General features: G+C 41.4%; 1 protein-coding gene across 1 annotated transcript in view; it reads right to left on the bottom strand.

Annotated features, from left to right (window-relative positions):
• LOC137259612 (uncharacterized) overlaps positions 1-24,361 on the bottom strand; it is a 30,228-nt gene extending 5,867 nt beyond the window's left edge. The window contains exons 1-6 of the mRNA XM_067797227.1: positions 24,189-24,361; positions 17,083-17,153; positions 14,604-14,894; positions 7,380-7,506; positions 1,059-1,072; positions 702-734 (exon numbers count right to left, since the gene is read on the bottom strand). Of these exons, the coding sequence (XP_067653328.1) occupies positions 702-734; positions 1,059-1,072; positions 7,380-7,506; positions 14,604-14,894; positions 17,083-17,119 (502 nt within the window). The 5' untranslated portion in view covers positions 17,120-17,153; positions 24,189-24,361. The remainder of the gene's footprint in view (positions 1-701; positions 735-1,058; positions 1,073-7,379; positions 7,507-14,603; positions 14,895-17,082; positions 17,154-24,188) is intronic.
• Positions 24,362-24,381: the final 20 nt, after the last annotated feature.

Genomic DNA, 24,381 nt, shown 5'->3' with positions numbered 1-24,381 from the left:
AGAAGGTTCTGAAGAGAAAAGTACAAGTTCCAACAACATCAACGTATCCTTAGCGCTACAGTGTACATTGAAACATCTTTCAATATACAACCATTGTATTGATACAACTAATGCCAGATAGAAAATACACATTTGAACATACAAAGTTTAAATTGTTACAACGTCTGTCAGAGGCTGAACGGCGTCATGTGAAAATACAACTTGTGTACTGATACAGCTGTCATCAGGTATTGAACAGAGGATCATGTCATCTGGTATTGAACAGGCGGTCATACCATTATATGGTAATGGAGGTACCTTCTACACAGTGATCATCAAACAAATGAAATGACTGACGCGAAAGTAGAGGTAACATTGGTGTGTTGTGCTTCTAAACGTTTCATGCATTAACCAAACGACATCTGGCAGGAGCGTCGACTTACACAGTTGGGACAGGCTGACTAAATCACCCAAATGATCCCGTTAGTTGCTCATTGCAACAAGTGGTTGTCCTATTTTTCAGATTAGCTTGTTTGGTTGTTGTTTAAGACTAAGCAACATTTCGACTATGTGTCAGTGGTCTGGATTATGAAATCAGGCGATCAACATCACGAACATCGATCTGTGTAATTATTTAAGAAACACAACACGGTAACTTTTTAAAGGGAACTTGCCAGAAACTGTCATTAAATGACACGTTGCTAGAAATATGGCATACTTACCACCACCTTTACCTGGGCTCCTCAGCAGAGTCACTATAAAGACCATAAATGTTTACATGTGAAATTGTGAAAATATGCATGAAGATGATGCCCAAGATACGTCGAGCTAACATGGACACAAGGACGGCAGTGTAACAAGTGATACAATGTCACCACTGCCTGGATGGAATCGCCATGGAAACGTTTACATTTAAGTGAGATTATGACTTGCAAACATTCTACAGTGGGTCCTCACGACACATACAACCATGATATTGACATCTTGCTTACAGCCTTGCTTTGCTTTTAAATTTTATCAGTATTAGCTTAATAGAATATGATGTACAATTTTACGAAACGGGTGCACGTGATACTCACTTTCTTCGTGACCACTGAAAGAAAAAAAACACAGGGAGTATGATATAAAGCTAGAGAGGACGTTTAATAATCACAACTGTTTTCCTGCGTTCTTAGTGTCGACAGGTGTTCACTGGCGTCTAACCAAATCAACAAGAGTCATGAGACGATGACATATCCCCCGACCCAGAAATATTTGAAGGGACAAATTATCTGAGAAGTACTTGATGTTTTCTTAGTTTAAGTTTGAATCGTTTCCATGGAAGTCATGCAAAATATAATTTGCCATGTATCTGTAAACAGCAAAAGGCACCACTTCAAGATCTGTCTCTTATATCAGCCACGAGCTGTTGAAGGATATGAAATGGTTTTCGAGTTGTGCTCTAGAAACGAAGTCCGTCCCTTCAGTTTCAGACTAAGTCAGAATTGTTTGGAAACGGGAAAAATAAATGAAAAAAACAAAACAGCAAAAGGCACCAAGTTATGCACAATAAATGTTGAACGGTTTTTCAGCTCTGCTCCGGAAACGAAGCCCACCACACCATTAGTCTAACACCAAAATGTTCCATGGAAAAACAAAACAAATAATAATAATAATAATAAAATAATAATAATAATGCCAAAAAGCTGGAAATAGCAAAAGGCACAACCATAGGTTGAGATTATTATATCTGTCAACTTTGGTCTAAAATATTGAACGGTTTCTGAGTTATGCTCCGGAAAAAAAGATGAATACGGACGGACGGAAATACGGATAGACAGACGAGGCGTCAACTATATCTCCCCACATCACATGCCGGGGGGATAAAAACTAGTCCATTCCCACATGTATGCACACTGATAAAGGTCTTGTGAGAGAGTGATCAGTAGCGGTGGGTTTTAAGGGGAGAGCTATGCTTCTTTGTGTCGATGGCAATGAGTTCCATAACTGTTGTCTCTCAGTGCTATTCATCGTGCAACAATGCTCCAGGTAATACAATATACAATATACATGTGGCATTCGGTATGTCATGTGGAAACCTTTGCTAGATTTATACAGAAAGATCTGGAAAAAAACCACAATAAGCGTAATAAGAGATATATTTGGTGTGAACAGGTTACATTTATTGTTCATTGGGTTCATTCTTATTTCAGAAAGCAACGATGACTATTATACCGTTTATATCTAATTTTAGTATTCTTTGTGAGCATGGTTTGTTGCCCAGGAAGTTCTGTTTATCGTGACTAGGATCAGGGTCTCTACAATTCCGCTTGTACGGAGAAGACCCATGAAGATCTGGGGTAGAATATGTTTTCAGCAACCAAAGAAAAAGCACCTGGCATTGGAGATTGTAGCCTTGTCTGGGAAGTGTAACTAGAAGAATATTTTAAGTCCGTGGAATATACGTGCCTGTAGTTGGAGAATTTCTAATTAACGTAGAGTTATTTTGAAACTCATGATGAACTGTAGTTTCTGTAGACTACCATAATGCAGAGATCATGTATGAAATGAGCATTGTATCTGTGATTTTTTTATTTCATCGGTGTTTTTACTATCTTTTCTGCTTATTTCAGAATGTTTTCTCCAAGAATGTATGATTATTCTAAGAAGTCCCCGGGCCATTGTTGTCACTTTGCGTTAATGCTGTAAGCCAAATGTCATGATGAGCTTTAATCTGATTGGTTGCAAAAAACGCTACGTTTTGGTATTCGATTCCATGACCTTTCTCTGCATATTGATACGTAGACATACCGCACACCACATTTGTATGGTTGCGTTGTCAACAGTGGTGACGTCATTCAAATCATATTGTGACGTAAAGTCGGAATGACGACACACATGGGCAGGTCCAGATGCTACCATTGCACCACCTGAAACGTCCAGCTGATGACACTTCACTGCTGTACCCACACATATGTAAATGAGAGGAAACAGTAAAACTCCCATGGGCCGTTCGGTTTACCTTTGTGTTTACACTGTCCATGAACATCGTGTGTTGACCAATTTTCGGGCGTTATGGGTGTTATTGACCATTGGCCGTCTCTTTCAGATGAATCCCCGTGCTTCAAATGCTCAATGAAAACCGGATATTGGCCAGCACATGATGTTTATCCCACAAATAAACCAGAATCATCTGATTTTGTGTAGGACTGTCCAATAGGTTTCACTACGCGAAATACGAATCCTGAGCGAGTAGCGTTTGTAAACATCTGAACAGATGTGATTGGATGAAATAATGTAAGTTTGGTATAGTCTTTAAAACTGACCACAATTGTATTGCGATTTTATCCTCATGAGTTATGTTTAATATGTTGTGCAGATATTTTCAAGTAGGTGACATTTTGTGCGGAACAGGGTATGATGTGTTCAGCTTTCTGAGCTCGGAAAATCGGCAGGATAAGGTTTATATTGCAGTCTATATTCCACACCCGTGTGTACATGGAACGGCTGTTGACAGCCTGGATGATTTTTCAAAAGTATAGTATAAAAGTCTATGGGAAAACATTTGGCGGTGTGCAACCAGCATATTGTTCTTGTGTCCTGCCTCCCATCTCAAGAGACGTTCCTGCAAGACCAGCCTTGCGTGTAAAGATCAGTATGCCGTTTCTAGTATAAGCTGCAGGTTAGATCCCAATTAGAAAGAGCCGAGTATATTATTTTATAGCTACACTCACTACTCGCGTATTATCTGGTCTGTCACTTTGTTTAATACTGACAGACACACCTTCAATAAAACTTGTATTGATTTGTGAACTTTTAATTTTGACAAAGTTAATTACATCTCATAGACTAGTTATATTCTAGGTTCACGTTTACCTATGTCGCCTTTCAAACTAGTTGCACATGTGTTGATCGTATATACATCGAAGCTTTTTTTCCTTTAAGCAAACGTATTTCCGAATATTTACATAATATATACATATGGAAATTAATTAAGCAACACCAAATTCAAAGACACATAAAAACTTAACAAAGTTTAACGAAGTAATTTTGATGATTGATTATTCAATTTTGATGTATTGACATACAGCATGAGCTTTTCATGGGTTGATATGACGCGCGTGAAGCTTGCACAGCGCACGTGCATTGCTTTAACCTCAACTTTCGAAAAATGCACTTTTTCCCTGGGGTGTTTACAAGCGCAGGTTGTCGATTGCATTCGGTTTTTCATTCATTTCAATGTCATGGCACGTAGGAAATTATCAGAGGCCACTCGTTGGCAAATAATCGGCATGAGGAATGCTGGTATGTCTCTAAGACAAATCGGGACTCAAATCGGACGACATCATTCCATAATTTCAAAACTTTTGAAAAAATACCGGGCCACTAATGAAGTTAAAGACCTGCCTAGACCAGGAAGACCCAGGAAGACCACAGTCCGGGAGGACAGAGCTTTACTGAGACTTGTACGGCGCAGGTCCTTCGACTCGAGCTCTCGGTTGAGACAGGAGTGGCTTCCAGGGAGACCCATCTCGAACAGGACTGTTCGGAATCGTCTGAAAGCTGCAGGATACCGGGCAAGGAGGCCAATCAAGCGACCCAGACTGTCTCCAGCCCATAAGGCAGCCCGACTGGCCTGGTGTAATGACCGTTTGCACTGGAACATTGCCTCTTGGAGGAAGGTCCATTTCTCAGATGAGAGCCGGTTCTTGCTGCACATGGTGGACGGTCGTACTCGGGTCTGGAGGCAGAGGAACACAGCAATGGCTCCACGGAACATCCAGGAGACTGTGGCCTTTGGGGGAGGTTCCGTTATGGTATGGGGGTGCATTTCCATGAACTGCAAGTTGGATATCATTACCATCCGTGGCAACCTTAACGGTGTTCGTTACCAACAGGAGGTTCTTGACAGGGCTGTGGTACCTCATTTTGAGAACCATCCTCTGGCAACGAGACCCATATTTATGGACGACAATGCTAGACCTCACAGGGCGCATGCTGTAAATGATTTTTTGCGGCAAATGCAATTGACAGAATTCCATGGCCTGCCATGAGCCCTGACCTCAACCCCATTGAACATTTGTGGGACTTTATTGGCCGTCGTGTGAGGCAGAGAGACCCACCAGTCCATAATCTCAACGAATTGACGGCTGCCCTGCATGAGGAGTGGAACAGGATCCCCCAGAATCAGATCCGGAGACTCATCCAAGGAATGAGGAGGCGTCTGGAATCGGTGGTGCGTGCGCAGGGAGGACACACTAGATATTGATGAAAGTCGGTGTGCAGACTCTCAGATGACTGTTCTTTCTTTCCATGTGACATTTGTGTTAATACACCTGACAACAACGTCTGTGGATGAATAGTAAATTGTGTCCATTTTTTCATGAATTTAAGACAGTTTTAAGAATTTGGATTTCGTTGCAATAAAGCAAAGTCTTGATATTTTTTCTCTTTAAGTTGTTTGTCAGAGATCGTCTGTTGAATAAAAAAGTGTCAAACTATATCAACCCGGCATATTTTGATTGTCAGAACACTTCAAAGTTGCTCCAATAGAAAAAATTGGGGTGTTGCTTGATTAATTTCCAGGTGTATAATTAGTTTCTAACAAACGGATACATCTGACCTCAGTACTACATGTATACTCCGCTCTGGGTAATGATGTGTGCTCCTCAAATGGAAGAAGCTTTCTTAAAATCTCTGAAACCAGCATGTTCTAACACAGTTAGACATACAGTTGGACTTGAATTTATTATGCGTAAGTGATTTTAGTTTTACGCCGCACTCAGCAACATCCCAGTTATATGGCGGCGATCTGTAAATAATGGAGTCAAGGGCAAGACGATGCAGTGATAAACAGCATTAATGTCGATCTGCGCATTTGGGATACGATGACATGTGACAACAAAGTCAGCGAACCTGGCCACCGGATCCCGTTAATCGCCTCTTACGAGAAGCATGGGTTAATGAAGGCCAGTGTTAGCCCGGATCTTCAGGGCGAATTTGTCATGAAATTAAAACTGATAAGGTATTAAATGATGCTATTTAGTTGCGTAGGTGTCGGGGAAGGTTTTCAATTTTATCTGGAGTAAGTTTATCGAGGGAGATACGGGCTTTCAAGATACCAGTGATGGTATACAGATATCTACATAGACTCGCCTCATCAAATCTCACAGACCTCATTCACGTCTGCAAGCCAACACGACACCTGTGGTCAGAAGGTCAGCAGTTCTCTGTGTCTCCTCAAACAAAACCAGGACACCTGGAGACACATCCGGACCTACTCAGTCTCCGGCCATATGGCAAACTCTCCGCGGTCAAAGCAACTGTATAGGCCTACTTGTTCTGAAAGACATACGCTCAGTCCTCAGTTTTGAACATTATAAACAAGTTCTCATCTGCCAGCTCCTTGCTCAGTATAACACGTTTGAGGTGTTTTTCCAGATCCTAGCACTCTACTAGTAGTTCTATAGATAGATAGATAGATAGATAGATAGATAGATAGATAGATATATGCATACATATATACATACACACATACATACATACAGACAGACACACAGACACACACACGTACACATACATACATACATACATACATACATACATATTATACAGATTATAGACGATTTGAGAAGATAACAGATAACATACCTTGCATTAAGGGAAACCGCTCTTCTCCTTTGACGATATCTACAAGGTAAATTATGATATGAACGTTATCATTAGGAAGGCGACTAGCGACGCCACCACAATCGAAAGACAAAAGGTCTGCTATGGTACATAGCCTGTCATTCAAAGACGCACCAAAGACGTTTATGGTACCAGTAAACTTGGTGTTATATACAGCTGAACTGTTGTTAAGTGGGTGTACAATATGCTTGGTGTTACATATAACCAGACTATTGTTAACTGGATGTACAAAATACTTGGCGTCATATACCGTTGAACTGTTGTTTACTGGGAATACAAAATACTTGGTGTTACATACAACCATACTGTTGTTTACTGAGTATAGAGCATACTTGGTTTTACCTACAACCATACTGGGTGTACAATATGCTTGATGTTAGATATAGCCATACTGGTGTTTATTGGTTGTACAATATGCTTGGTGTTACATACAACCACACTGTTGTTTACTGGGTTACAATATGCCTGGCGTCATATACCGTTAAGTTGTTGGTTACTGGACATACAATATACTTGGTGTTACATACAACCATACTGTTGTTTACTGGGTGTACAATATGCTTGATGTTACTTACAGCCATACTGTTGTTTATTGGGCATACAATATACTTGGTGTGACATACAGTTAAAGTGTTGTTTACTGGGTACACTGGTGTTTACTTTGGTTGAAATAGAACGTTTCATCAAAAGAAAACTGAAGGGGAAGAAATGTTATTTGGAAGTCCCTTTACCTTATGACCATTATCACGGCTACAACGACTGCTGCTGCTACGGCAATGATGAAGACGACGGGGACCAAGATGCTGGCCAAGTCGCTTCCTGTCTTCTCACCTGTGTGGCCGTCAGGTGGCGCTTGTTCTTAACAGAAAATAAAAAAGTGTTTCTTTTTTGAACAGTGAGTGAGTGAACTAGTATAGAAATATTCCAGCAATACCATGGCGGTGGATACCAAAGTTAGATTGATGCAGTGGATGCATATATGGAATTGAAACCGGTTGTTCAATGTGAAGGGCGGATGCTTTAACCAATGGGTTACCCAGTTCACTTTAACAACCTGTCTACACCACCACCCCAACAAGACTGCAGGTTTTATATGTAGGCGGATTAGTGAATATTGAACACATCCCTCTTGTATTCCATCATGTCTGTAAGTAGTTCCGACAAGCGACATTGGTGGAGCAGGATCCGATTATTTTCTGGCTATGATCTTCTATTTGTGATTGTTTCATAAACTCCGACTAAGTGATTTAGTTAACTAGACGTCTGCTTTTGTCGGATAACCTCTTACATAAGTAGACAGGGTTTTGTCGCTTTTATTCGAGTGAGATGAACTGTGCTATGGCCTTTGTAGTAGAAGCATTGTACAGCATTACAGAGGGCAACACACTCGCATATAGCCTGATATAGCAAAATATATAGCCTGATATGACCTTATAGACCTTATCGGATAGAGCCTGGTACAGCAGTATACATAGCCTTATATTGCCTTATTCAGGACTACACAGCACCATATAGCCTGATAGAGCCGAATAAACAGCCTTATATAGAATTATAGAGGACTACACAATGGGATAGATCCTGATACAGCAGAATGCATAACCTTGTATTGCCTTGTAGAGGACCCCACAGTATCATGTAGCCAGATACAACAGAACAAATTAGCCTTACACTGCCTTAAAGAGGAATACACAGTTGCATGTGGTAGACAACAGAGAGTTGTATAGTCAAGCAGACTCTCAACGCAGAAGTTCAACGACTGCATCCCATTACTCTTGCGACATCAGTACTTGATCTTCCAGCTTGTAACATGCCAACGGTACGTTCACATTGCATATTTGACATTCGTGCCATTTAAAGTACCGTTAGAACAGTGGTTTAAAAGTATTTTTGCAATTCGTGAGGCCAGTGTAAACATGTGCCAATGAAAAACACCTTCGATGTGAAGATCACGTGATCGACTGCCCCATTTAAAACCTGAATTGGCACTAACGTTATTTGCACAACGAATGGATGGGTTTGAGTGGGTTTTGCTAACGTGTTTCTAGAGTCGAAAGATAGGGATCCCATTTCGGATACATAGATGCATCAGAGAAAAAGTATTCATTATTCATTTTTAAAAATTACATTTTGTAAAGTGTCTTTTTTGACTCAGTATGTATTAGACAATAGAGCCTCATACAGCTGATAAAAGAACCCTACATAGTAGACGATATACCCTTATGTAGTAGCGAATATAGGCAATAGTCCCTTACACTGAAGACAACATAGTCTTATGTAGTAGCGAATATAGGCAATAGTCCCTTACACTGAAGACAACATAGTCTTATGTAGTAGCGAATATAGGCAATAGTCCCTTACACTGAAGACAACATAGTCTTATGTTGTATCCAATATAGGCAATAGTCCCTTACACTGAAGACAATACAGCCTTATGTAGTAGCGAATATAGGCAATAGTCCCTTACACTGAAGACAACATAGTCTTATGCAGTCGCCAATATAGGTAATAGAGCCTTACACTGAAGACAACATAGCCTTATGTTGTATCCAATATAGGCAATAGTCACTTACACTGAAGACAGCATAGCCTTATGTAGTAGCGAATATAGGTAATAGTCCCTTACACTGAAGACAACATAGCCTTATGTTGTAGCGAATATAGGCAATAGTCCCTTACACTGAAGACAACATAGTCTTATGTAGTCGCCAATATAGGTAATAGAGCCTTACACTGAAGACAACATAGTCTTATGAAGTCGCCAACATAGGTAATAGAGCCTTACACTGAAGACAGCATAGCCTTATGTAGTCGCCAATATAGGTAATAGTCCCTTACACTGAAGACAACATAGTCTTATGTAGTAGCGAATATAGGCAATAGTCCCTTACACTGAAGACAACATAGTCTTATGTAGTCGCCAATATAGGTAATAGAGCCTTACACTGAAGACAGCATAGCCTTATGTAGTAGCGAATATAGGCAATAGTCCCTTACACTGAAGACAACATAGTCTTATGTAGTCGCCAATATAGGTAATAGTCCCTTACACTGAAGACAACATAGTCTTATGTAGTAGCGAATATAGGCAATAGTCCCTTACACTGAAGACAACATAGTCTTATGTAGTAGCGAATATAGGCAATAGTCCCTTACACTGAAGACAACATAGTCTTATGTAGTCGCCAATATAGGTAATAGAGCCTTACACTGAAGACAGCATAGCCTTATGTAGTAGCGAATATAGGCAATAGTCCCTTACACTGAAGACAACATAGTCTTATGTAGTAGCGAATATAGGCAATAGTCCCTTACACTGAAGACAACATAGTCTTATGTAGTCGCCAATATAGGTAATAGAGCCTTACACTGAAGACAGCATAGTCTTATGTAGTCGCCAATATAGGCAATAGTCCCTTACACTGAAGACAACATAGTCTTATGTAGTCGCCAATATAGGTAATAGTCCCTTACACTGAAGACAACATAGTCTTATGTAGTAGCGAATATAGGCAATAGTCCCTTACACTGAAGACAACATAGTCTTATGTAGTAGCGAATATAGGCAATAGTCCCTTACACTGAAGACAACATAGTCTTATGTAGTCGCCAATATAGGTAATAGAGCCTTACACTGAAGACAGCATAGCCTTATGTAGTCGCCAATATAGGCAATAGTCCCTTACACTGAAGACAACATAGTCTTATGTAGTAGCGAATATAGGCAATAGTCCCTTACACTGAAGACAACATAGTCTTATGTAGTCGCCAATATAGGTAATAGTCCCATACACTGAAGACAACATAGTCTTATGTAGTAGCGAATATAGGCAATAGTCCCTTACACTGAAGACAACATAGTCTTATGTAGTAGCGAATATAGGCAATAGTCCCTTACACTGAAGACAACATAGTCTTATGTTGTATCCAATATAGGCAATAGTCCCTTACACTGAAGAAAATACAGCCTTATGTAGTAGCGAATATAGGCAATAGTCCCTTACACTGAAGACAACATAGTCTTATGTAGTCGCCAATATAGGTAATAGAGCCTTACACTGAAGACAACATAGCCTTATGTTGTATCCAATATAGGCAATAGTCACTTACACTGAAGACAGCATAGCCTTATGTAGTAGCGAATATAGGCAATAGTCCCTTACACTGAAGACAACATAGCCTTATGTTGTAGCGAATATAGGCAATAGTCCCTTACACTGAAGACAACATAGTCTTATGCAGTCGCCAATATAGGTAATAGAGCCTTACACTGAAGACAACATAGTCTTATGTAGTCGCCAACATAGGTAATAGAGCCTTACACTGAAGACAGCATAGCCTTATGTAGTCGCCAATATAGGTAATAGTCCCTTACACTGAAGACAACATAGTCTTATGTAGTAGCGAATATAGGCAATAGTCCCTTACACTGAAGACAACATAGTCTTATGTAGTCGCCAATATAGGTAATAGAGCCTTACACTGAAGACAGCATAGCCTTATGTAGTAGCGAATATAGGCAATAGTCCCTTACACTGAAGACAACATAGTCTTATGTAGTCGCCAATATAGGTAATAGTCCCTTACACTGAAGACAACATAGTCTTACGTAGTAGCGAATATAGGCAATAGTCCCTTACACTGAAGACAACATAGTCTTATGTAGTAGCGAATATAGGCAATAGTCCCTTACACTGAAGACAACATAGTCTTATGTAGTCGCCAATATAGGTAATAGAGCCTTACACTGAAGACAGCATAGCCTTATGTAGTCGCCAATATAGGCAATAGTCACTTACACTGAAGACAACATAGTCTTATGTAGTAGCGAATATAGGCAATAGTCCCTTACACTGAAGACAACATAGTCTTATGTAGTCGCCAATATAGGTAATAGAGCCTTACACTGAAGACAGCATAGCCTTATGTAGTAGCGAATATAGGCAATAGTCCCTTACACTGAAGACAACATAGTCTTATGTAGTCGCCAATATAGGTAATAGTCCCTTACACTGAAGACAACATAGTCTTATGTAGTAGCGAATATAGGCAATAGTCCCTTACACTGAAGACAACATAGTCTTATGTAGTAGTGAATATAGGCAATAGTCCCTTACACTGAAGACAACATAGTCTTATGTAGTCGGCAATATAGGTAATAGAGCCTTACACTGAAGACAGCATAGCCTTATGTAGTCGCCAATATAGGCAATAGTCACTTACACTGAAGACAACATAGTCTTATGTAGTAGCGAATATAGGCAATAGTCCCTTACACTGAAGACAACATAGTCTTATGTAGTCGCCAATATAGGTAATAGTCCCTTACACTGAAGACAGCATAGCCTTATGTAGTAGCGAATATAGGCAATAGTCCCTTACACTGAAGACAACATAGTCTTTTGTAGTCGCCAATATAGGTAATAGTCCCTTACACTGAAGACAACATAGTCTTATGTAGTAGCGAATATAGGCAATAGTCCCTTACACTGAAGACAACATAGTCTTATGTAGTAGTGAATATAGGCAATAGTCCCTTACACTGAAGACAACATAGTCTTATGTAGTCGCCAATATAGGTAATAGAGCCTTACACTGAAGACAGCATAGCCTTATGTAGTCGCCAATATAGGCAATAGTCCCTTACACTGAAGACAACATAGTCTTATGTAGTAGCGAATATAGGCAATAGTCCCTTACACTGAAGACAACATAGTCTTATGTAGTCGCCAATATAGGTAATAGTCCCTTACACTGAAGACAACATAGTCTTATGTAGTAGCGAATATAGGCAATAGTCCCTTACACTGAAGACAACATAGTCTTATGTAGTAGCGAATATAGGCAATAGTCCCTTACACTGAAGACAGCATAGCCTTATGTAGTCGCCAATATAGGCAATAGTCCCTTACACTGAAGACAGCATAGCCTTATGTAGTAGCGAATATAGGCAATAGTCCCTTACACTGAAGACAACATAGTCTTATGTAGTCGCCAATATAGGTAATAGTCCCTTACACTGAAGACAACATAGTCTTATGTAGTAGCGAATATAGGCAATAGTCCCTTACACTGAAGACAACATAGTCTTATGTAGTAGCGAATATAGGCAATAGTCCCTTACACTGAAGACAACATAGTCTTATGTAGTCGCCAACATAGGTAATAGAGCCTTACACTGAAGACAGCATAGCCTTATGTAGTCGCCAATATAGGCAATAGTCCCTTACACTGAAGACAACATAGTCTTATGTAGTAGCGAATATAGGCAATAGTCCCTTACACTGAAGACAACATAGTCTTATGTAGTCGCCAATATAGGTAATAGAGCCTTACACTGAAGACAGCATAGCCTTATGTAGTCGCCAATATAGGCAATAGTCCCTTACACTGAAGACAACATAGTCTTATGTAGTAGCGAATATAGGCAATAGTCCCTTACACTGAAGACAACATAGTCTTATGTAGTCGCCAATATAGGTAATAGAGCCTTACACTGAAGACAGCATAGCCTTATGTTGTATCCAATATAGGCAATAGTCCCTTACACTGAAGACAATACAGCCTTATGTAGTAGTTAATATGGGCAATAGTCCCTTACACTGAAGACAACATAGCCTTATGTAGTAGCCAATATAGGCAATAGTCCCTTACACTGAAGACAACATAGTCTTATGTAGTCGCCAATATAGGTAATAGAGCCTTACACTGAAGACAACATAGCCTTATGTTGTATCCAATATAGGCAATAGTCACTTACACTGAAGACAACATAGTCTTATGTAGTAGCGAATATAGGCAATAGTCCCTTACACTGAAGACAACATAGTCTTATGTAGTCGCCAATATAGGTAATAGAGCCTTACACTGAAGACAGCATAGCCTTATGTAGTAGCGAATATAGGCAATAGTCCCTTACACTGAAGACAACATAGTCTTATGTAGTCGCCAATATAGGTAATAGTCCCTTACACTGAAGACAACATAGTCTTATGTAGTAGCGAATATAGGCAATAGTCCCTTACACTGAAGACAACATAGTCTTATGTAGTCGCCAATATAGGTAATAGTCCCTTACACTGAAGACAACATAGTCTTATGTAGTAGCGAATATAGGCAATAGTCCCTTACACTGAAGACAACATAGCCTTATGTAGTCGCCAATATAGGTAATAGAGCCTTACACTGAAGACAGCATAGCCTTATGTAGTCGCCAATATAGGCAATAGTCCCTTACACTGAGGACAACATAGTCGTATGTAGTAGCGAATATAGGCAATAGTCCCTTACACTGAAGACAACATAGTCTTATGTAGTCGCCAATATAGGTAATAGAGCCTTACACTGAAGACAGCATAGCCTTATGTTGTATCCAATGTAGGCAATAGTCCCTTACACTGAAGACAATACAGCCTTATGTAGTAGTTAATATGGGCAATAGTCCCTTACACTGAATACAACATAGCCTTATGTAGTAGCCAATATAGGCAATAGTCCCTTACACTGAAGACAACATAGTCTTATGTAGTCGCCAATATAGGTAATAGAGCCTTACACTGAAGACAACATAGCCTTATGTTGTATCCAATATAGGCAATAGTCACTTACACTGAAGACAGCATAGCCTTATGTAGTAGCCAATATTGGCAATAGTCCCTTACACTGAAGACAGCATACCCTTAGGCAGTAGCCAATGTAGGCAATAGTCCCTTACACTGAAGACAATACAGCCTTATGTAGTAGCTAATATGGGCAATAGTCCCTTACACTGAAGACAACATAGCCTTATGTAGTAGCGAATATAGGCAATAGTCCCTTACACTGAAGACAGCATACCCTTATGTAGTAGCTAATATATGCAATAAAGCCTTATAGAGAAGACAATAGAGGCTATGATAGTAGACAATCTAAACTTTTTGTATTTGAACCCATTGATGACACATTTCGTGCCTACTTACGTTTAGTAACATTGCAGAAATCGCCGTAGTAGGTGTGATTGTCTTTACAACCCAGGAAACACTGTCCATTTCGGCGGTTACAGACCCCGTTCCTGCAGTTCTGGTGGCAATGAGTGTTGCACATGTCGCCGTACCATCCCGCAATGCAGCCCTCAGAACATCTGCCTGTCTCCTGGTGACAGTGACGTAGATGTCTCACTTCGTTTGTCTGACAGTTCAGCGGACAGGTGAGGTTGCAGTAGCTGCCATATGTCCCCCACTCACACAACATGACACCTTGTACGGTGAGAACTGAAACATGTTGGCAAAGCATTTTAATAGATATCTGCGTTAGCCATGACTGAGGTATGTTGACAATACATTCTAGTTGATATATGTATTAGCCATGACTGAAATATGTCGGCAACACATTTTAGGAGATATCTGTGGTAGCGAGCACTGCAACACAATACATTATAAGGTGTTCACTGGTCGCGAGGGGCCATGGGCTCATGTACCCTCGAGGTTTCCCGAGCCCGAAGGGCGAGTTGAGCATAAACAAACCTCGAGGGTATGTGAGACATGGACCCCAAGTGAACAACGTATTTATCTTACACCTGAATTGTAATTGTGACCTGTTGGCAGGACTTCTGTTGAATGCGAGGCGAATCGCCATTTTGCAGACGACGCATGGTAAATAGATATAGAGTTATCTCCCTTCCATCGATTTTCAATCGCAAAATATCGGTAATTTCCGTACTTGATGCGTGATTCAATATTAATCGAGATAAGAAAGTACTACAATGAAGCACCAGAAGAGTTCGGAATTCCAAGAGGTGTACGCTGAAAATAATACTTCGCCCGTAGCGGGGTTAATTGAAAATAATAGAATAGCGCTTAGCCAGTCAGAAAGCGACACTCATGTGTGTAGTAAGATAATCTAGCAGATATGTGTGTTAGCAGGACTCTCACATAGTGACAATACATTCAAGTAGACATCTTGCATACATTCCTAATGTGTCTTCGTTCGTTTTCCCCGTTATGTAACCTGGCTATTACAGTTCGAGCAAATCGGGTGATAACAATTGGACATAGGACATGTTCATGTCTGCGTGTCCGTTGTAAAAAGTGTGTTTATATTGTATAAAGGGGTAGGTTGTTGGTCCTCGAGCTCAGTGTCTGTATACATCCCAACTTGAATGTTGTATCAAGTTAACTGTGTGACGCATATTGTCCTTGTATGCTTGCACAGATTGAATTATGCATATGTTGTGTGTATACCAGAACCCTAGATAAGTTTTTCAAGCAACTCGATGTTTTCTCCCACGTTTGTTTGTGTGTGAGCAATTACCTTTTCACGAGGTGTAACTAGCCTTTTTTATACTCCCACTAGTAAAAAGAATTGAGTACTTTTACACTGAGTTTCTTATCCTTATTGGGTACTCAACGCTTCTAAATATGTAAATTGAGAACTTAATTCTTCCGACTCTTGAAGGTCAAGGGGTAGAATACGCCTTCAGCAACCCACGCTTGCGATAAAAGGCAACTATGCGTGTCGAAAGAAGCAACTAAAGGGATCAGGTGGTCAGGCTCGCTGACCTGGTTGGCACATGTCATCGGTTCCCAATTGTGCAGATCGATGCATATGTTGTTGATCACTGGATTGTCTGGTCCAGACTCGATTATCTACAAACCGCCGCCATACAGCTGGAATATTGCTGAGTGTAGCGTAAAACTAAACTCACTCATTCACTCACTCACTTTTCACTCACTCACTTAACTCTTCCAAATATGAAGTTATAAACTCATCTCAAGGGACTACAAGTTTTTAGTAATTGTCATACTACCAAACAATTGACAGCCATTTCTAAATACTCAACATGGAAGTCATGTGACTATTAGAGTAACCCCTCACAGTGGCTTCGGCTATATTAGTATATGTTTATATAAGCATCTCTTACCATCGGCTAATGCTGTTTTAGAGTTTGCGCGCCATGACGAATCATACGCAAGCCAGTTTATTCATTTGAGTAAATTATCAACATTGTGATATACCAAATGGGTTTTAAGTGATTCATATGTGTGTTTTTTTTTGTACTCCAAGATGTGTCATCAATGGAGTAAATGTGATTTTGATTGAGTAAAATACGCAAATACGCGACTTATCTGGAGCTCCGAGTATACTTGTACCTGTTGTATACTGTATGTGTATGCTACATGTTATAAACTGTATTTGCATGTTAAATGTTGTATACTAGCGGTTTTATATGATAAATGCTATATCGTCTATATACATGTATGTGGCATGTTGTAAATTGTCAATGCATGGTAAATGATGAATATGTATGTTAAACATTGTATAGTGTTTATGTATGATAACTGTTATATATCGTTTATATACATGTATGTTAAATGGTGTATATCTTGTATGCATATTTTATCTGCTGTATGTGGAACGGTAAGTTATAAGCTGCGACAAACGCCAAAGGTCAGTAGTTACCTGACAGAAACAGGACAGTCTCACATTCCATGACCATGATGTGTCTGTCGTTGCTATAGGTACACCAGTGTCTAGGAAACAGAGGAGAAAGACCTTGAGTACACATGTACTTAGAGCTTACAGTAAACAAAGCTGATAGTGATCAAAACAAAATACAGCAAAATTTATGTGTGTATTTTTCTTTCATTTCAAAACTTTTTTGTAACAGAATTAAGAGTTTGGTATCTAAATTTATAGTCCCCTGAGGCTGGTAATTTCATCGTTTTAACGGGATGATTTGCTGCTCATTATGAGAACAGAGAAAACTATTGATAGCTCTTCACTAACTTCTGCTTATAGTAGCAAATGACTAACGGGACCGGGTGATCTGACTGGCGGACTTGGACAGTACATCGTATCCCTCCCATGTGTGGCTCAGTGAACAGATGTATGGTGAAAACACTGAAATGGGGCACTTAGGAACGTCTGTGTACAGGATGACGTCCGTGTAAAGAGTGACGTTCATGAACGGAATGAGGCGACTGCATGGACTGACGTCGTTTATGGAGTGATGTCGGTGTATTGACTGAGGTCAGCGCAAGGAACGACACCAGTGTATGGAATAACACCCGTGTGTGGAAGGACGTCAGTGTATGGAGTGATGTCGGTGTATTGATTGAGGTCAGCGCAAGGAACGACACAAGTGTATGGAATAACACCCGTGTGTGGAAGGACGTCAGTGTATGGAGTGATGTCGGTGTATTGACTGAGGTCAGCGCAAGGAACGACACCAGTGTATGGAATAACACCCGAGTGTGGAAGGACGTCAGTGTATGGAGTGATGTTGGTGTATTGACTGAGGTCAGCGCAAGGAACGACACCAGTGTATGGAATAACACCCGTGTGTGGAAGGACGTCAGTGTATGGAGTGATGTCGGTGTATTGATTGAGGTCAGCGCAAGGAACGACACCAGTGTATGGAATAACACCCGTGTGTGGAAGGACGTCAGTGTATGGAGTGATGTCGGTGTATTGACTGAGGTCAGCGCAAGGAACGACACCAGTGTATGGAATAACACCCGAGTGTGGAAGGACGTCAGTGTATGGAGTGATGTTGGTGTATTGACTGAGGTCAGCGCAAGGAACGACACCAGTGTATGGAATAACACCCGTGTGTGGAAGGACGTCAGTGTATGGAGTGATGTCGGTGTATTGACTGAGGTCAGCGCAAGGAACGACACCAGTGTATGGAATAACACCCGAGTGTGGAAGGACGTCAGTGTATGGAGTGATGTTGGTGTATTGACTGAGGTCAGCGCAAGGAACGACACAAGTGTATGGAATAACACCCGTGTGTGGAAGGACGTCAGTGTATGGAGCAATGTCGGTGTATTGACTGAGGTCAGCGCAAGGAACGACACCAGTGTATGGAATAACACCCGTGTGTGGAAGGACGTCAGTGTATGGAGTGATGTCGGTGTATTGACTGAGGTCAGCGCAAGGAACGACACCAGTGTATGGAATAACACCCGTGTGTGGAAGGACGTCAGTGTATGGAGCAATGTCGGTGTATTGACTGAGGTCAGCGCAAGGAACGACACCAGTGTATGGAATAACACCCGTGTGTGGAAGGACGTCAGTGTATGGAGTGATGTCGGTGTATTTACTGAGGTCAGCGCAAGGAACGACACCAGGGTATGGAATAACACCCGTGTGTGGAAGGACGTCAGTGTATGGAGTGATGTCGGTGTATTGACTGAGGTCAGCGCAAGGAACGACACCAGTGTATGGAATAACACCCGTGTGTGGAAGGACAACAGTGTATGGAGTGATGTTGGTGTATTGACTGAGGTCAGCGTAAGGAACGACACCAGGGTATGGAATGACACCCGTTTGTGGAAGGACGTCAGTGTATGGAGTGATGTCGGTGTATTGACTGAGGTCAGTGTAAGGAACGACACCAGTGTATGGAATAACACCCGAGTGTGGAAGGACGTCAGTGCATTGAATGACGTGAGAGTATGGTATGAGGTCAGTGTATGGAATGAGATCAGTGTTTGGAATGATGTCAATGTGTGGAATGAGGTCTGTGTATGAATGACTTTGATTTATGGAAGAACGTCAGTGTATGAAATGACGTGAGAGTATGGAAGGGCGTCAGTGTATGGAATGATGTCAGTGTGTGGCATGAGGTGAGGGTATGGAATGAGGTCAATGCATTGAATAAGGTCAGTGTGTGTGGAATGAGGTAAGCTTGTGGAATGATATGATTGTATTGAATGTCATCAGTGTATGGAACTACGTCAGCGTGTGAAAGTAAATCAGTGTATGGAATGAGATCAGTGTATGGAATGAGGTTTGTGTATAGAATCAGGTCAGTATATCGAATGAGGTCAGTGTATGGAATGTCGTCTGGGTATAGAATGAGGTCAATGTATGGATTGGTGTCAGTATATGGAATGAGGTCAGTGCGTGGAATGATGTCAGTATATGGAACAACGTCATTACAGGAAATGAGGTCAGTGTATTGAACGACGTCAGTACAGGGAATTAGGTCTTGATATGGATTGACGTAAGTGGTGTGGAATGAAGTCTCTGTATGGTATGAGGTCAGTGTATGGATTAGCATCAGGTTATTAAACAATGTCAGTGCATGGAATGAAGTCAATGTATGCAATGATGTGAGTATATCGAATGAGGTCGGTCGGTGAATGAGGTGAGTGTGTCAGTGTATGGATCGACATCAGTGTATGTAACAACATCAGTGTATGGGATATGGGCAGTGTACGAAATGGGCTTCGTGTCTGGAATGAGTTTAGTGTACAGAATGGGGTCAGGGTATGGAAACGTCATAGTATTGATCAATGCCAGTTTATGAAATAAATGCTTTGCATGTAATGACGTCAGTGTCTGGAACATGGTTAGTGTCTGGAACAAAGTCAGTGCCGGGATTAAGGTCAGTATGTGGAATGGGGTCAGAGTAAGAATGTACTTCAGATGATGGAATCACGTCAGTGTAAAGATGTACTTCAGCTGATGGAATGACGTCAGAGCAAGGATGTATTTCAGCTGATCGAATGACGTCACAGTAAGGACAGTGTAAGGATGTACTTCAGCTGATGGAATGACGTCAGAGCAAGGGTGTACTTCAGCTGGTGGAATGACGTCAGAGTAAGGATGTACTTCAGGTGACGGAATAACATCAGTGTAAGGATCTATTTCAGCTGATGGAATGACGTCAGTATAAAGGTGTACTTCAGCTGATGGAATGACGTCAGTGTAAGGATGTACTTCAGCCGAGGGAATGATGTTAGTGTAAGGATATACTTCAGCTGATGGAATGACGTCAGTGTAAAGATCTAATTCAGATGATGGAATGACGTCAGTATAAAGATGGACTTCAGCTGACAGAATGACGTCAGAGTAAGGACAGTGTAAAGATGTACTTCAGCTGATGGAATGACGTCATAGTAAGGATTTACTTCAGCTGATGGAATGACGTCAGAGTAAGGATGTACTTCAGATGATGGAATGACGTCAGTATAAAGATGTACTTCAGCTGATGGAATGACATCAGAGTAAGGACAGTGTAAGGATGTACTTCAGCTGATGGAATGACATCAGAGTAAGGGTGTACTTCAGCTGATGGAATGACGTCAGAGTAGGGATGTACTTCAGATGATGGAATGACATCAGAGTAAATATGTACTTCAGCTGATGGAATGACGTCAGAGCAAGGATGTACTTAAACTGATGGGGTGACGTCAGAGTAAATATGTACTTCAGCTGTTTTAATGACATCAGAGTAAGGATGAACTTCAGATGATGGAATGACATGAGAGTAAGGATGTACTTTAGCTGATGGAATGACGTCAGAGAAAGGACAGTGTAAAGATGTACTTCAGCTGATGGAATGACGTCAGAGTAAGGATGTATTTCAGATGATGGAATGACGTCAGAGTATAGATGTACTTCAGCTGATGGAATGACGTCAGAGTAAGGACAGTGTAAAGATGTACTCCAGCTGATGGAATGACGTCATAGTAAGGATTTACTTCAGCTGATGGAATGACGTCAGAGTAAGGATGTACTTCAGATGATGGAATGACGTCAGTGTAAGGACCTACTTCAGATGATGGAATGACGTCAGTATAAAGATGTACTTCAGCTGATGGAATGACGTAAGTGTAAAGATGTACTTCAGCTGATGGAATGACGTCAGAGTAAGGATGCCTTTCAGATGATGGAATGACGTCAGAGTAAGGATGTACTTCGGATGATGGAATGACGTCAGAGTATTGATGTACTCCAGCTGATAGAATGACGTCAGAGTAAGGATGTACTTCAACTGATGGAACGACGTCAGAGTAAAGATGTCCTTCAGCTGATGGAATGACGTCAGAGTAAGGACAGTGTAAATACGTACTTCAGCTGATGGAATGACGTTAGAGCAAGGATGTACTTCAGCTGAGGGAATGACGTCAGTGTAAGAATGTACTTCAGCTGATGGAATGACGTCAGAGTAAGGATGTACTTCAGCTGATGGAATGACGTCAAAGTATAGATGTACTTCAGCTGTTGGAATGACGTCAGAGTAAGGATGTACTTCAACTGATGGGGTGACGTCAGAGTAAATATGTACTTCAGCTGTTTTAATGACATCAGAGTATTGATGTACTTCAGCTGATGGAATGACGTCAGGGTAAGGATGTACTTCAGCTGATGGAATGACATCAGAGTAAGGATGTACTTCAGCTGATGGAATGATGGCAGAGTAAGAGTGCACTTCAAATGATGGAATGACGTCAGTGTATTGAACAAAGTCAGTGCATTGAATGAGGCCACTGTATAGAGTGACGTCAGACTATTGAAAAACGTCAGTGTATGTAATGAAAGTAAGTATTCCGAATGATTTCAGTGTATGAGAGAAGGTCTGTGTCTGGAGTGAAGTCAGTGTATGGAACAACGTCAGTGTAAGGAAGGAGGTAGGTGTAGAATTGAACAATGTCATGGTATGGAATGAGGTCAGTGTATTGACCGATGTCAGTGTTTACAAGACGTCAATGAATGGAACGACCATAGTGTATGGAATGAGGGCAGTGTATGGAACCACGTACGTGTATGTAGGTGTCTGAGTGTATGAAATGAAGCCAGTGTGTGGAACAAAGTATTATAGGACACGAGAGTTGACGCATGAATGAACCGTTTCCAGAAGGTGCAAGCGGCATAATCAGCTCCGACTAGAGATGTGTGCGCGTGTGTTGCTGGGCCTGGAGCTGGGATGTATCTTAATCTGTTCCTGGAGGTTGTGTCTGGAGCTGAAGTTGTGACTGTTACTAGGGTTGTATCTGGAGCTGGGGTTATGTCTGGGATGTAGGTTGTGTCTAAGACTGGGGCTGTGTCCGGAGCTGGGGTTTCGTCTGGGACTGGGGTTATGTCTGGAACTTGGGGTATGTCTGGTACTGGGGTTATGTGCGGAGTTGGGGTTAGATCTGGGACTGGGGTTGTGTGTGCGACTCTGGCTGGGGATATGCTGGTGTTGAGAAAAGGGAAAAGGGCTAGAGATGAACTAGTGTGAAAACTGCCATTGCATTCATCATCTTTAAAGTGTAAGGATTCATTTAAGAATACATACCAGACAAGCTGCTAGTCTCGAGGACTGAGGGGGCATGGTGTTGTTAGTGTTACAAGACTCAAGCCTAAATTACACTCTTCCTCTAACTGTACAAGGTTTAATTAGCACCTTACTATGCAATTCTACTAGGATGTGCAACACCAGATGTCAACATAAGATAATATCTTCCTCTACATAACACAGAAACAATTAAACATTATAAGTGACTTTTGTAAGAGGCTGTGAAAGTTTCCTGCTCTCGGTGTAAGTAGAGGCAGATTCACTTTCGCCAGGAAACATGGTGACGAAGTGGGAAAACCGTTGGCAGATGTGCTAGTTTTATGTGGCCACATTAAGGTACAACCTAGAGAGACAGAGAAAGAGAGAGAGATAGAGATGGAGAGAGCGTGTGTGCGTGTGTGTGAAGGAGAGTGAGAGTGCGTGTGTGTGGAAGAGGACGTGTGTGTGAGAGAGGGCGTGTGTATGAAAGAGTGAGAGTGTGTGAAATAAAAAGAATGAGTGTGAGTGTGTGACAGTGAGTGCGTGTGTGCGAGAAAGGGGGCTAGAAAGAGAGGGAGAGCGTGTGAAAGAAAGAATGAAAGTGAGTGTGCGTGAGAGTGAGAGTGTGTGTGTGTGTGATTGAGAGAGTGAGAGCGTGCGAGTGAGAGAGAGTAAACGTGTGTGTGAAAGAAAGAATGACAGTAAGTGCTTGTGTGCAAGAGAGTACGTGTGTGAGAGAGTGTGTGTGATTGAGAGAGTGAGAGTGTATGAAAGAATGAGAGCGAATGTGTGAGAGTGAGAGTGTGTGAAAGAAAGAATGGGAGTGTGTGTCAGAGTGAGAGTATGTGTGTGAGAGAGAGAGTGTGTGTGTGTTTGAATGAGAGTTAGAGTGGAAAGAGAATGACAGAGCGAGAGTGTAAGTGAAAGAAACAATGAGAGTGAGCGTATGCGAACGAGTGCGTGTGTGAGAAAGCGCGTGTGTGTGTGTGAAAGAGTGAAAGTGTGTGAAAGAAAAAAATGAGTGTGAGTGTGTGGGAGTGAGTGCGTGTGTGTGTGAGAGAGAAAGAGAGAGTGTGAAGCAAAGAGTGAAAGTGAATGTGTGAGAGAGTGAGTGCATGTGAGAGAGTGTGTGTGAAAGAGTGGGTGAGTGAACGAATGAATGAGTATGGGTGTGTGAGAGTGAGAGTGTGTGTTTGAGAGAGAAAGTGTGTGAGAGTGACAGAGTGTGCATGTGCGAGCGTGACGCATGCGTGTGTGAGAGAGACAGAGAGACACAGAGAGTAGTGTCATACACACAGATGGACAAACAGGTAGTCACGCAAACACAGATCTCTGGATGTGACAGACGGAGAACCTGTGTATCCGGGCAAGTGATACAGCGGATGTCACCGTGACCTGTTAGCTCAACAGTCAGTGTTATGAAACCCACAGCACATATCACCAATCAGATCCCAGCGCTATGTGGAGAGAAATCAATCCTATTTTAGCATTTCAATGGCTGAACAACACTTACCAATGTAACCGTGATCTATCAACTCCGTTGTGAATTTCCGCCACCACCTAGCTTCACACCGACTGTTTAATCCCGCCCTTTTCCTCTCTCAATCCATCCAGTCTTGTGCGCATCCTTCGTGAGCAGTTTAAATACGGCAATCTACATAGCACATTCAGGCGCACTTAAACTTCAACTACTGCAGAACTAAGCA

Source organism: Haliotis asinina, chromosome 13 (genome assembly GCF_037392515.1).
Source record: "Haliotis asinina isolate JCU_RB_2024 chromosome 13, JCU_Hal_asi_v2, whole genome shotgun sequence".
Taxonomy (NCBI): Eukaryota; Metazoa; Mollusca; class Gastropoda; order Lepetellida; family Haliotidae; genus Haliotis; species Haliotis asinina.
Note: the sequence above shows the minus strand (reverse complement) of the source record. Positions and strands in the feature narration are given on the sequence as shown.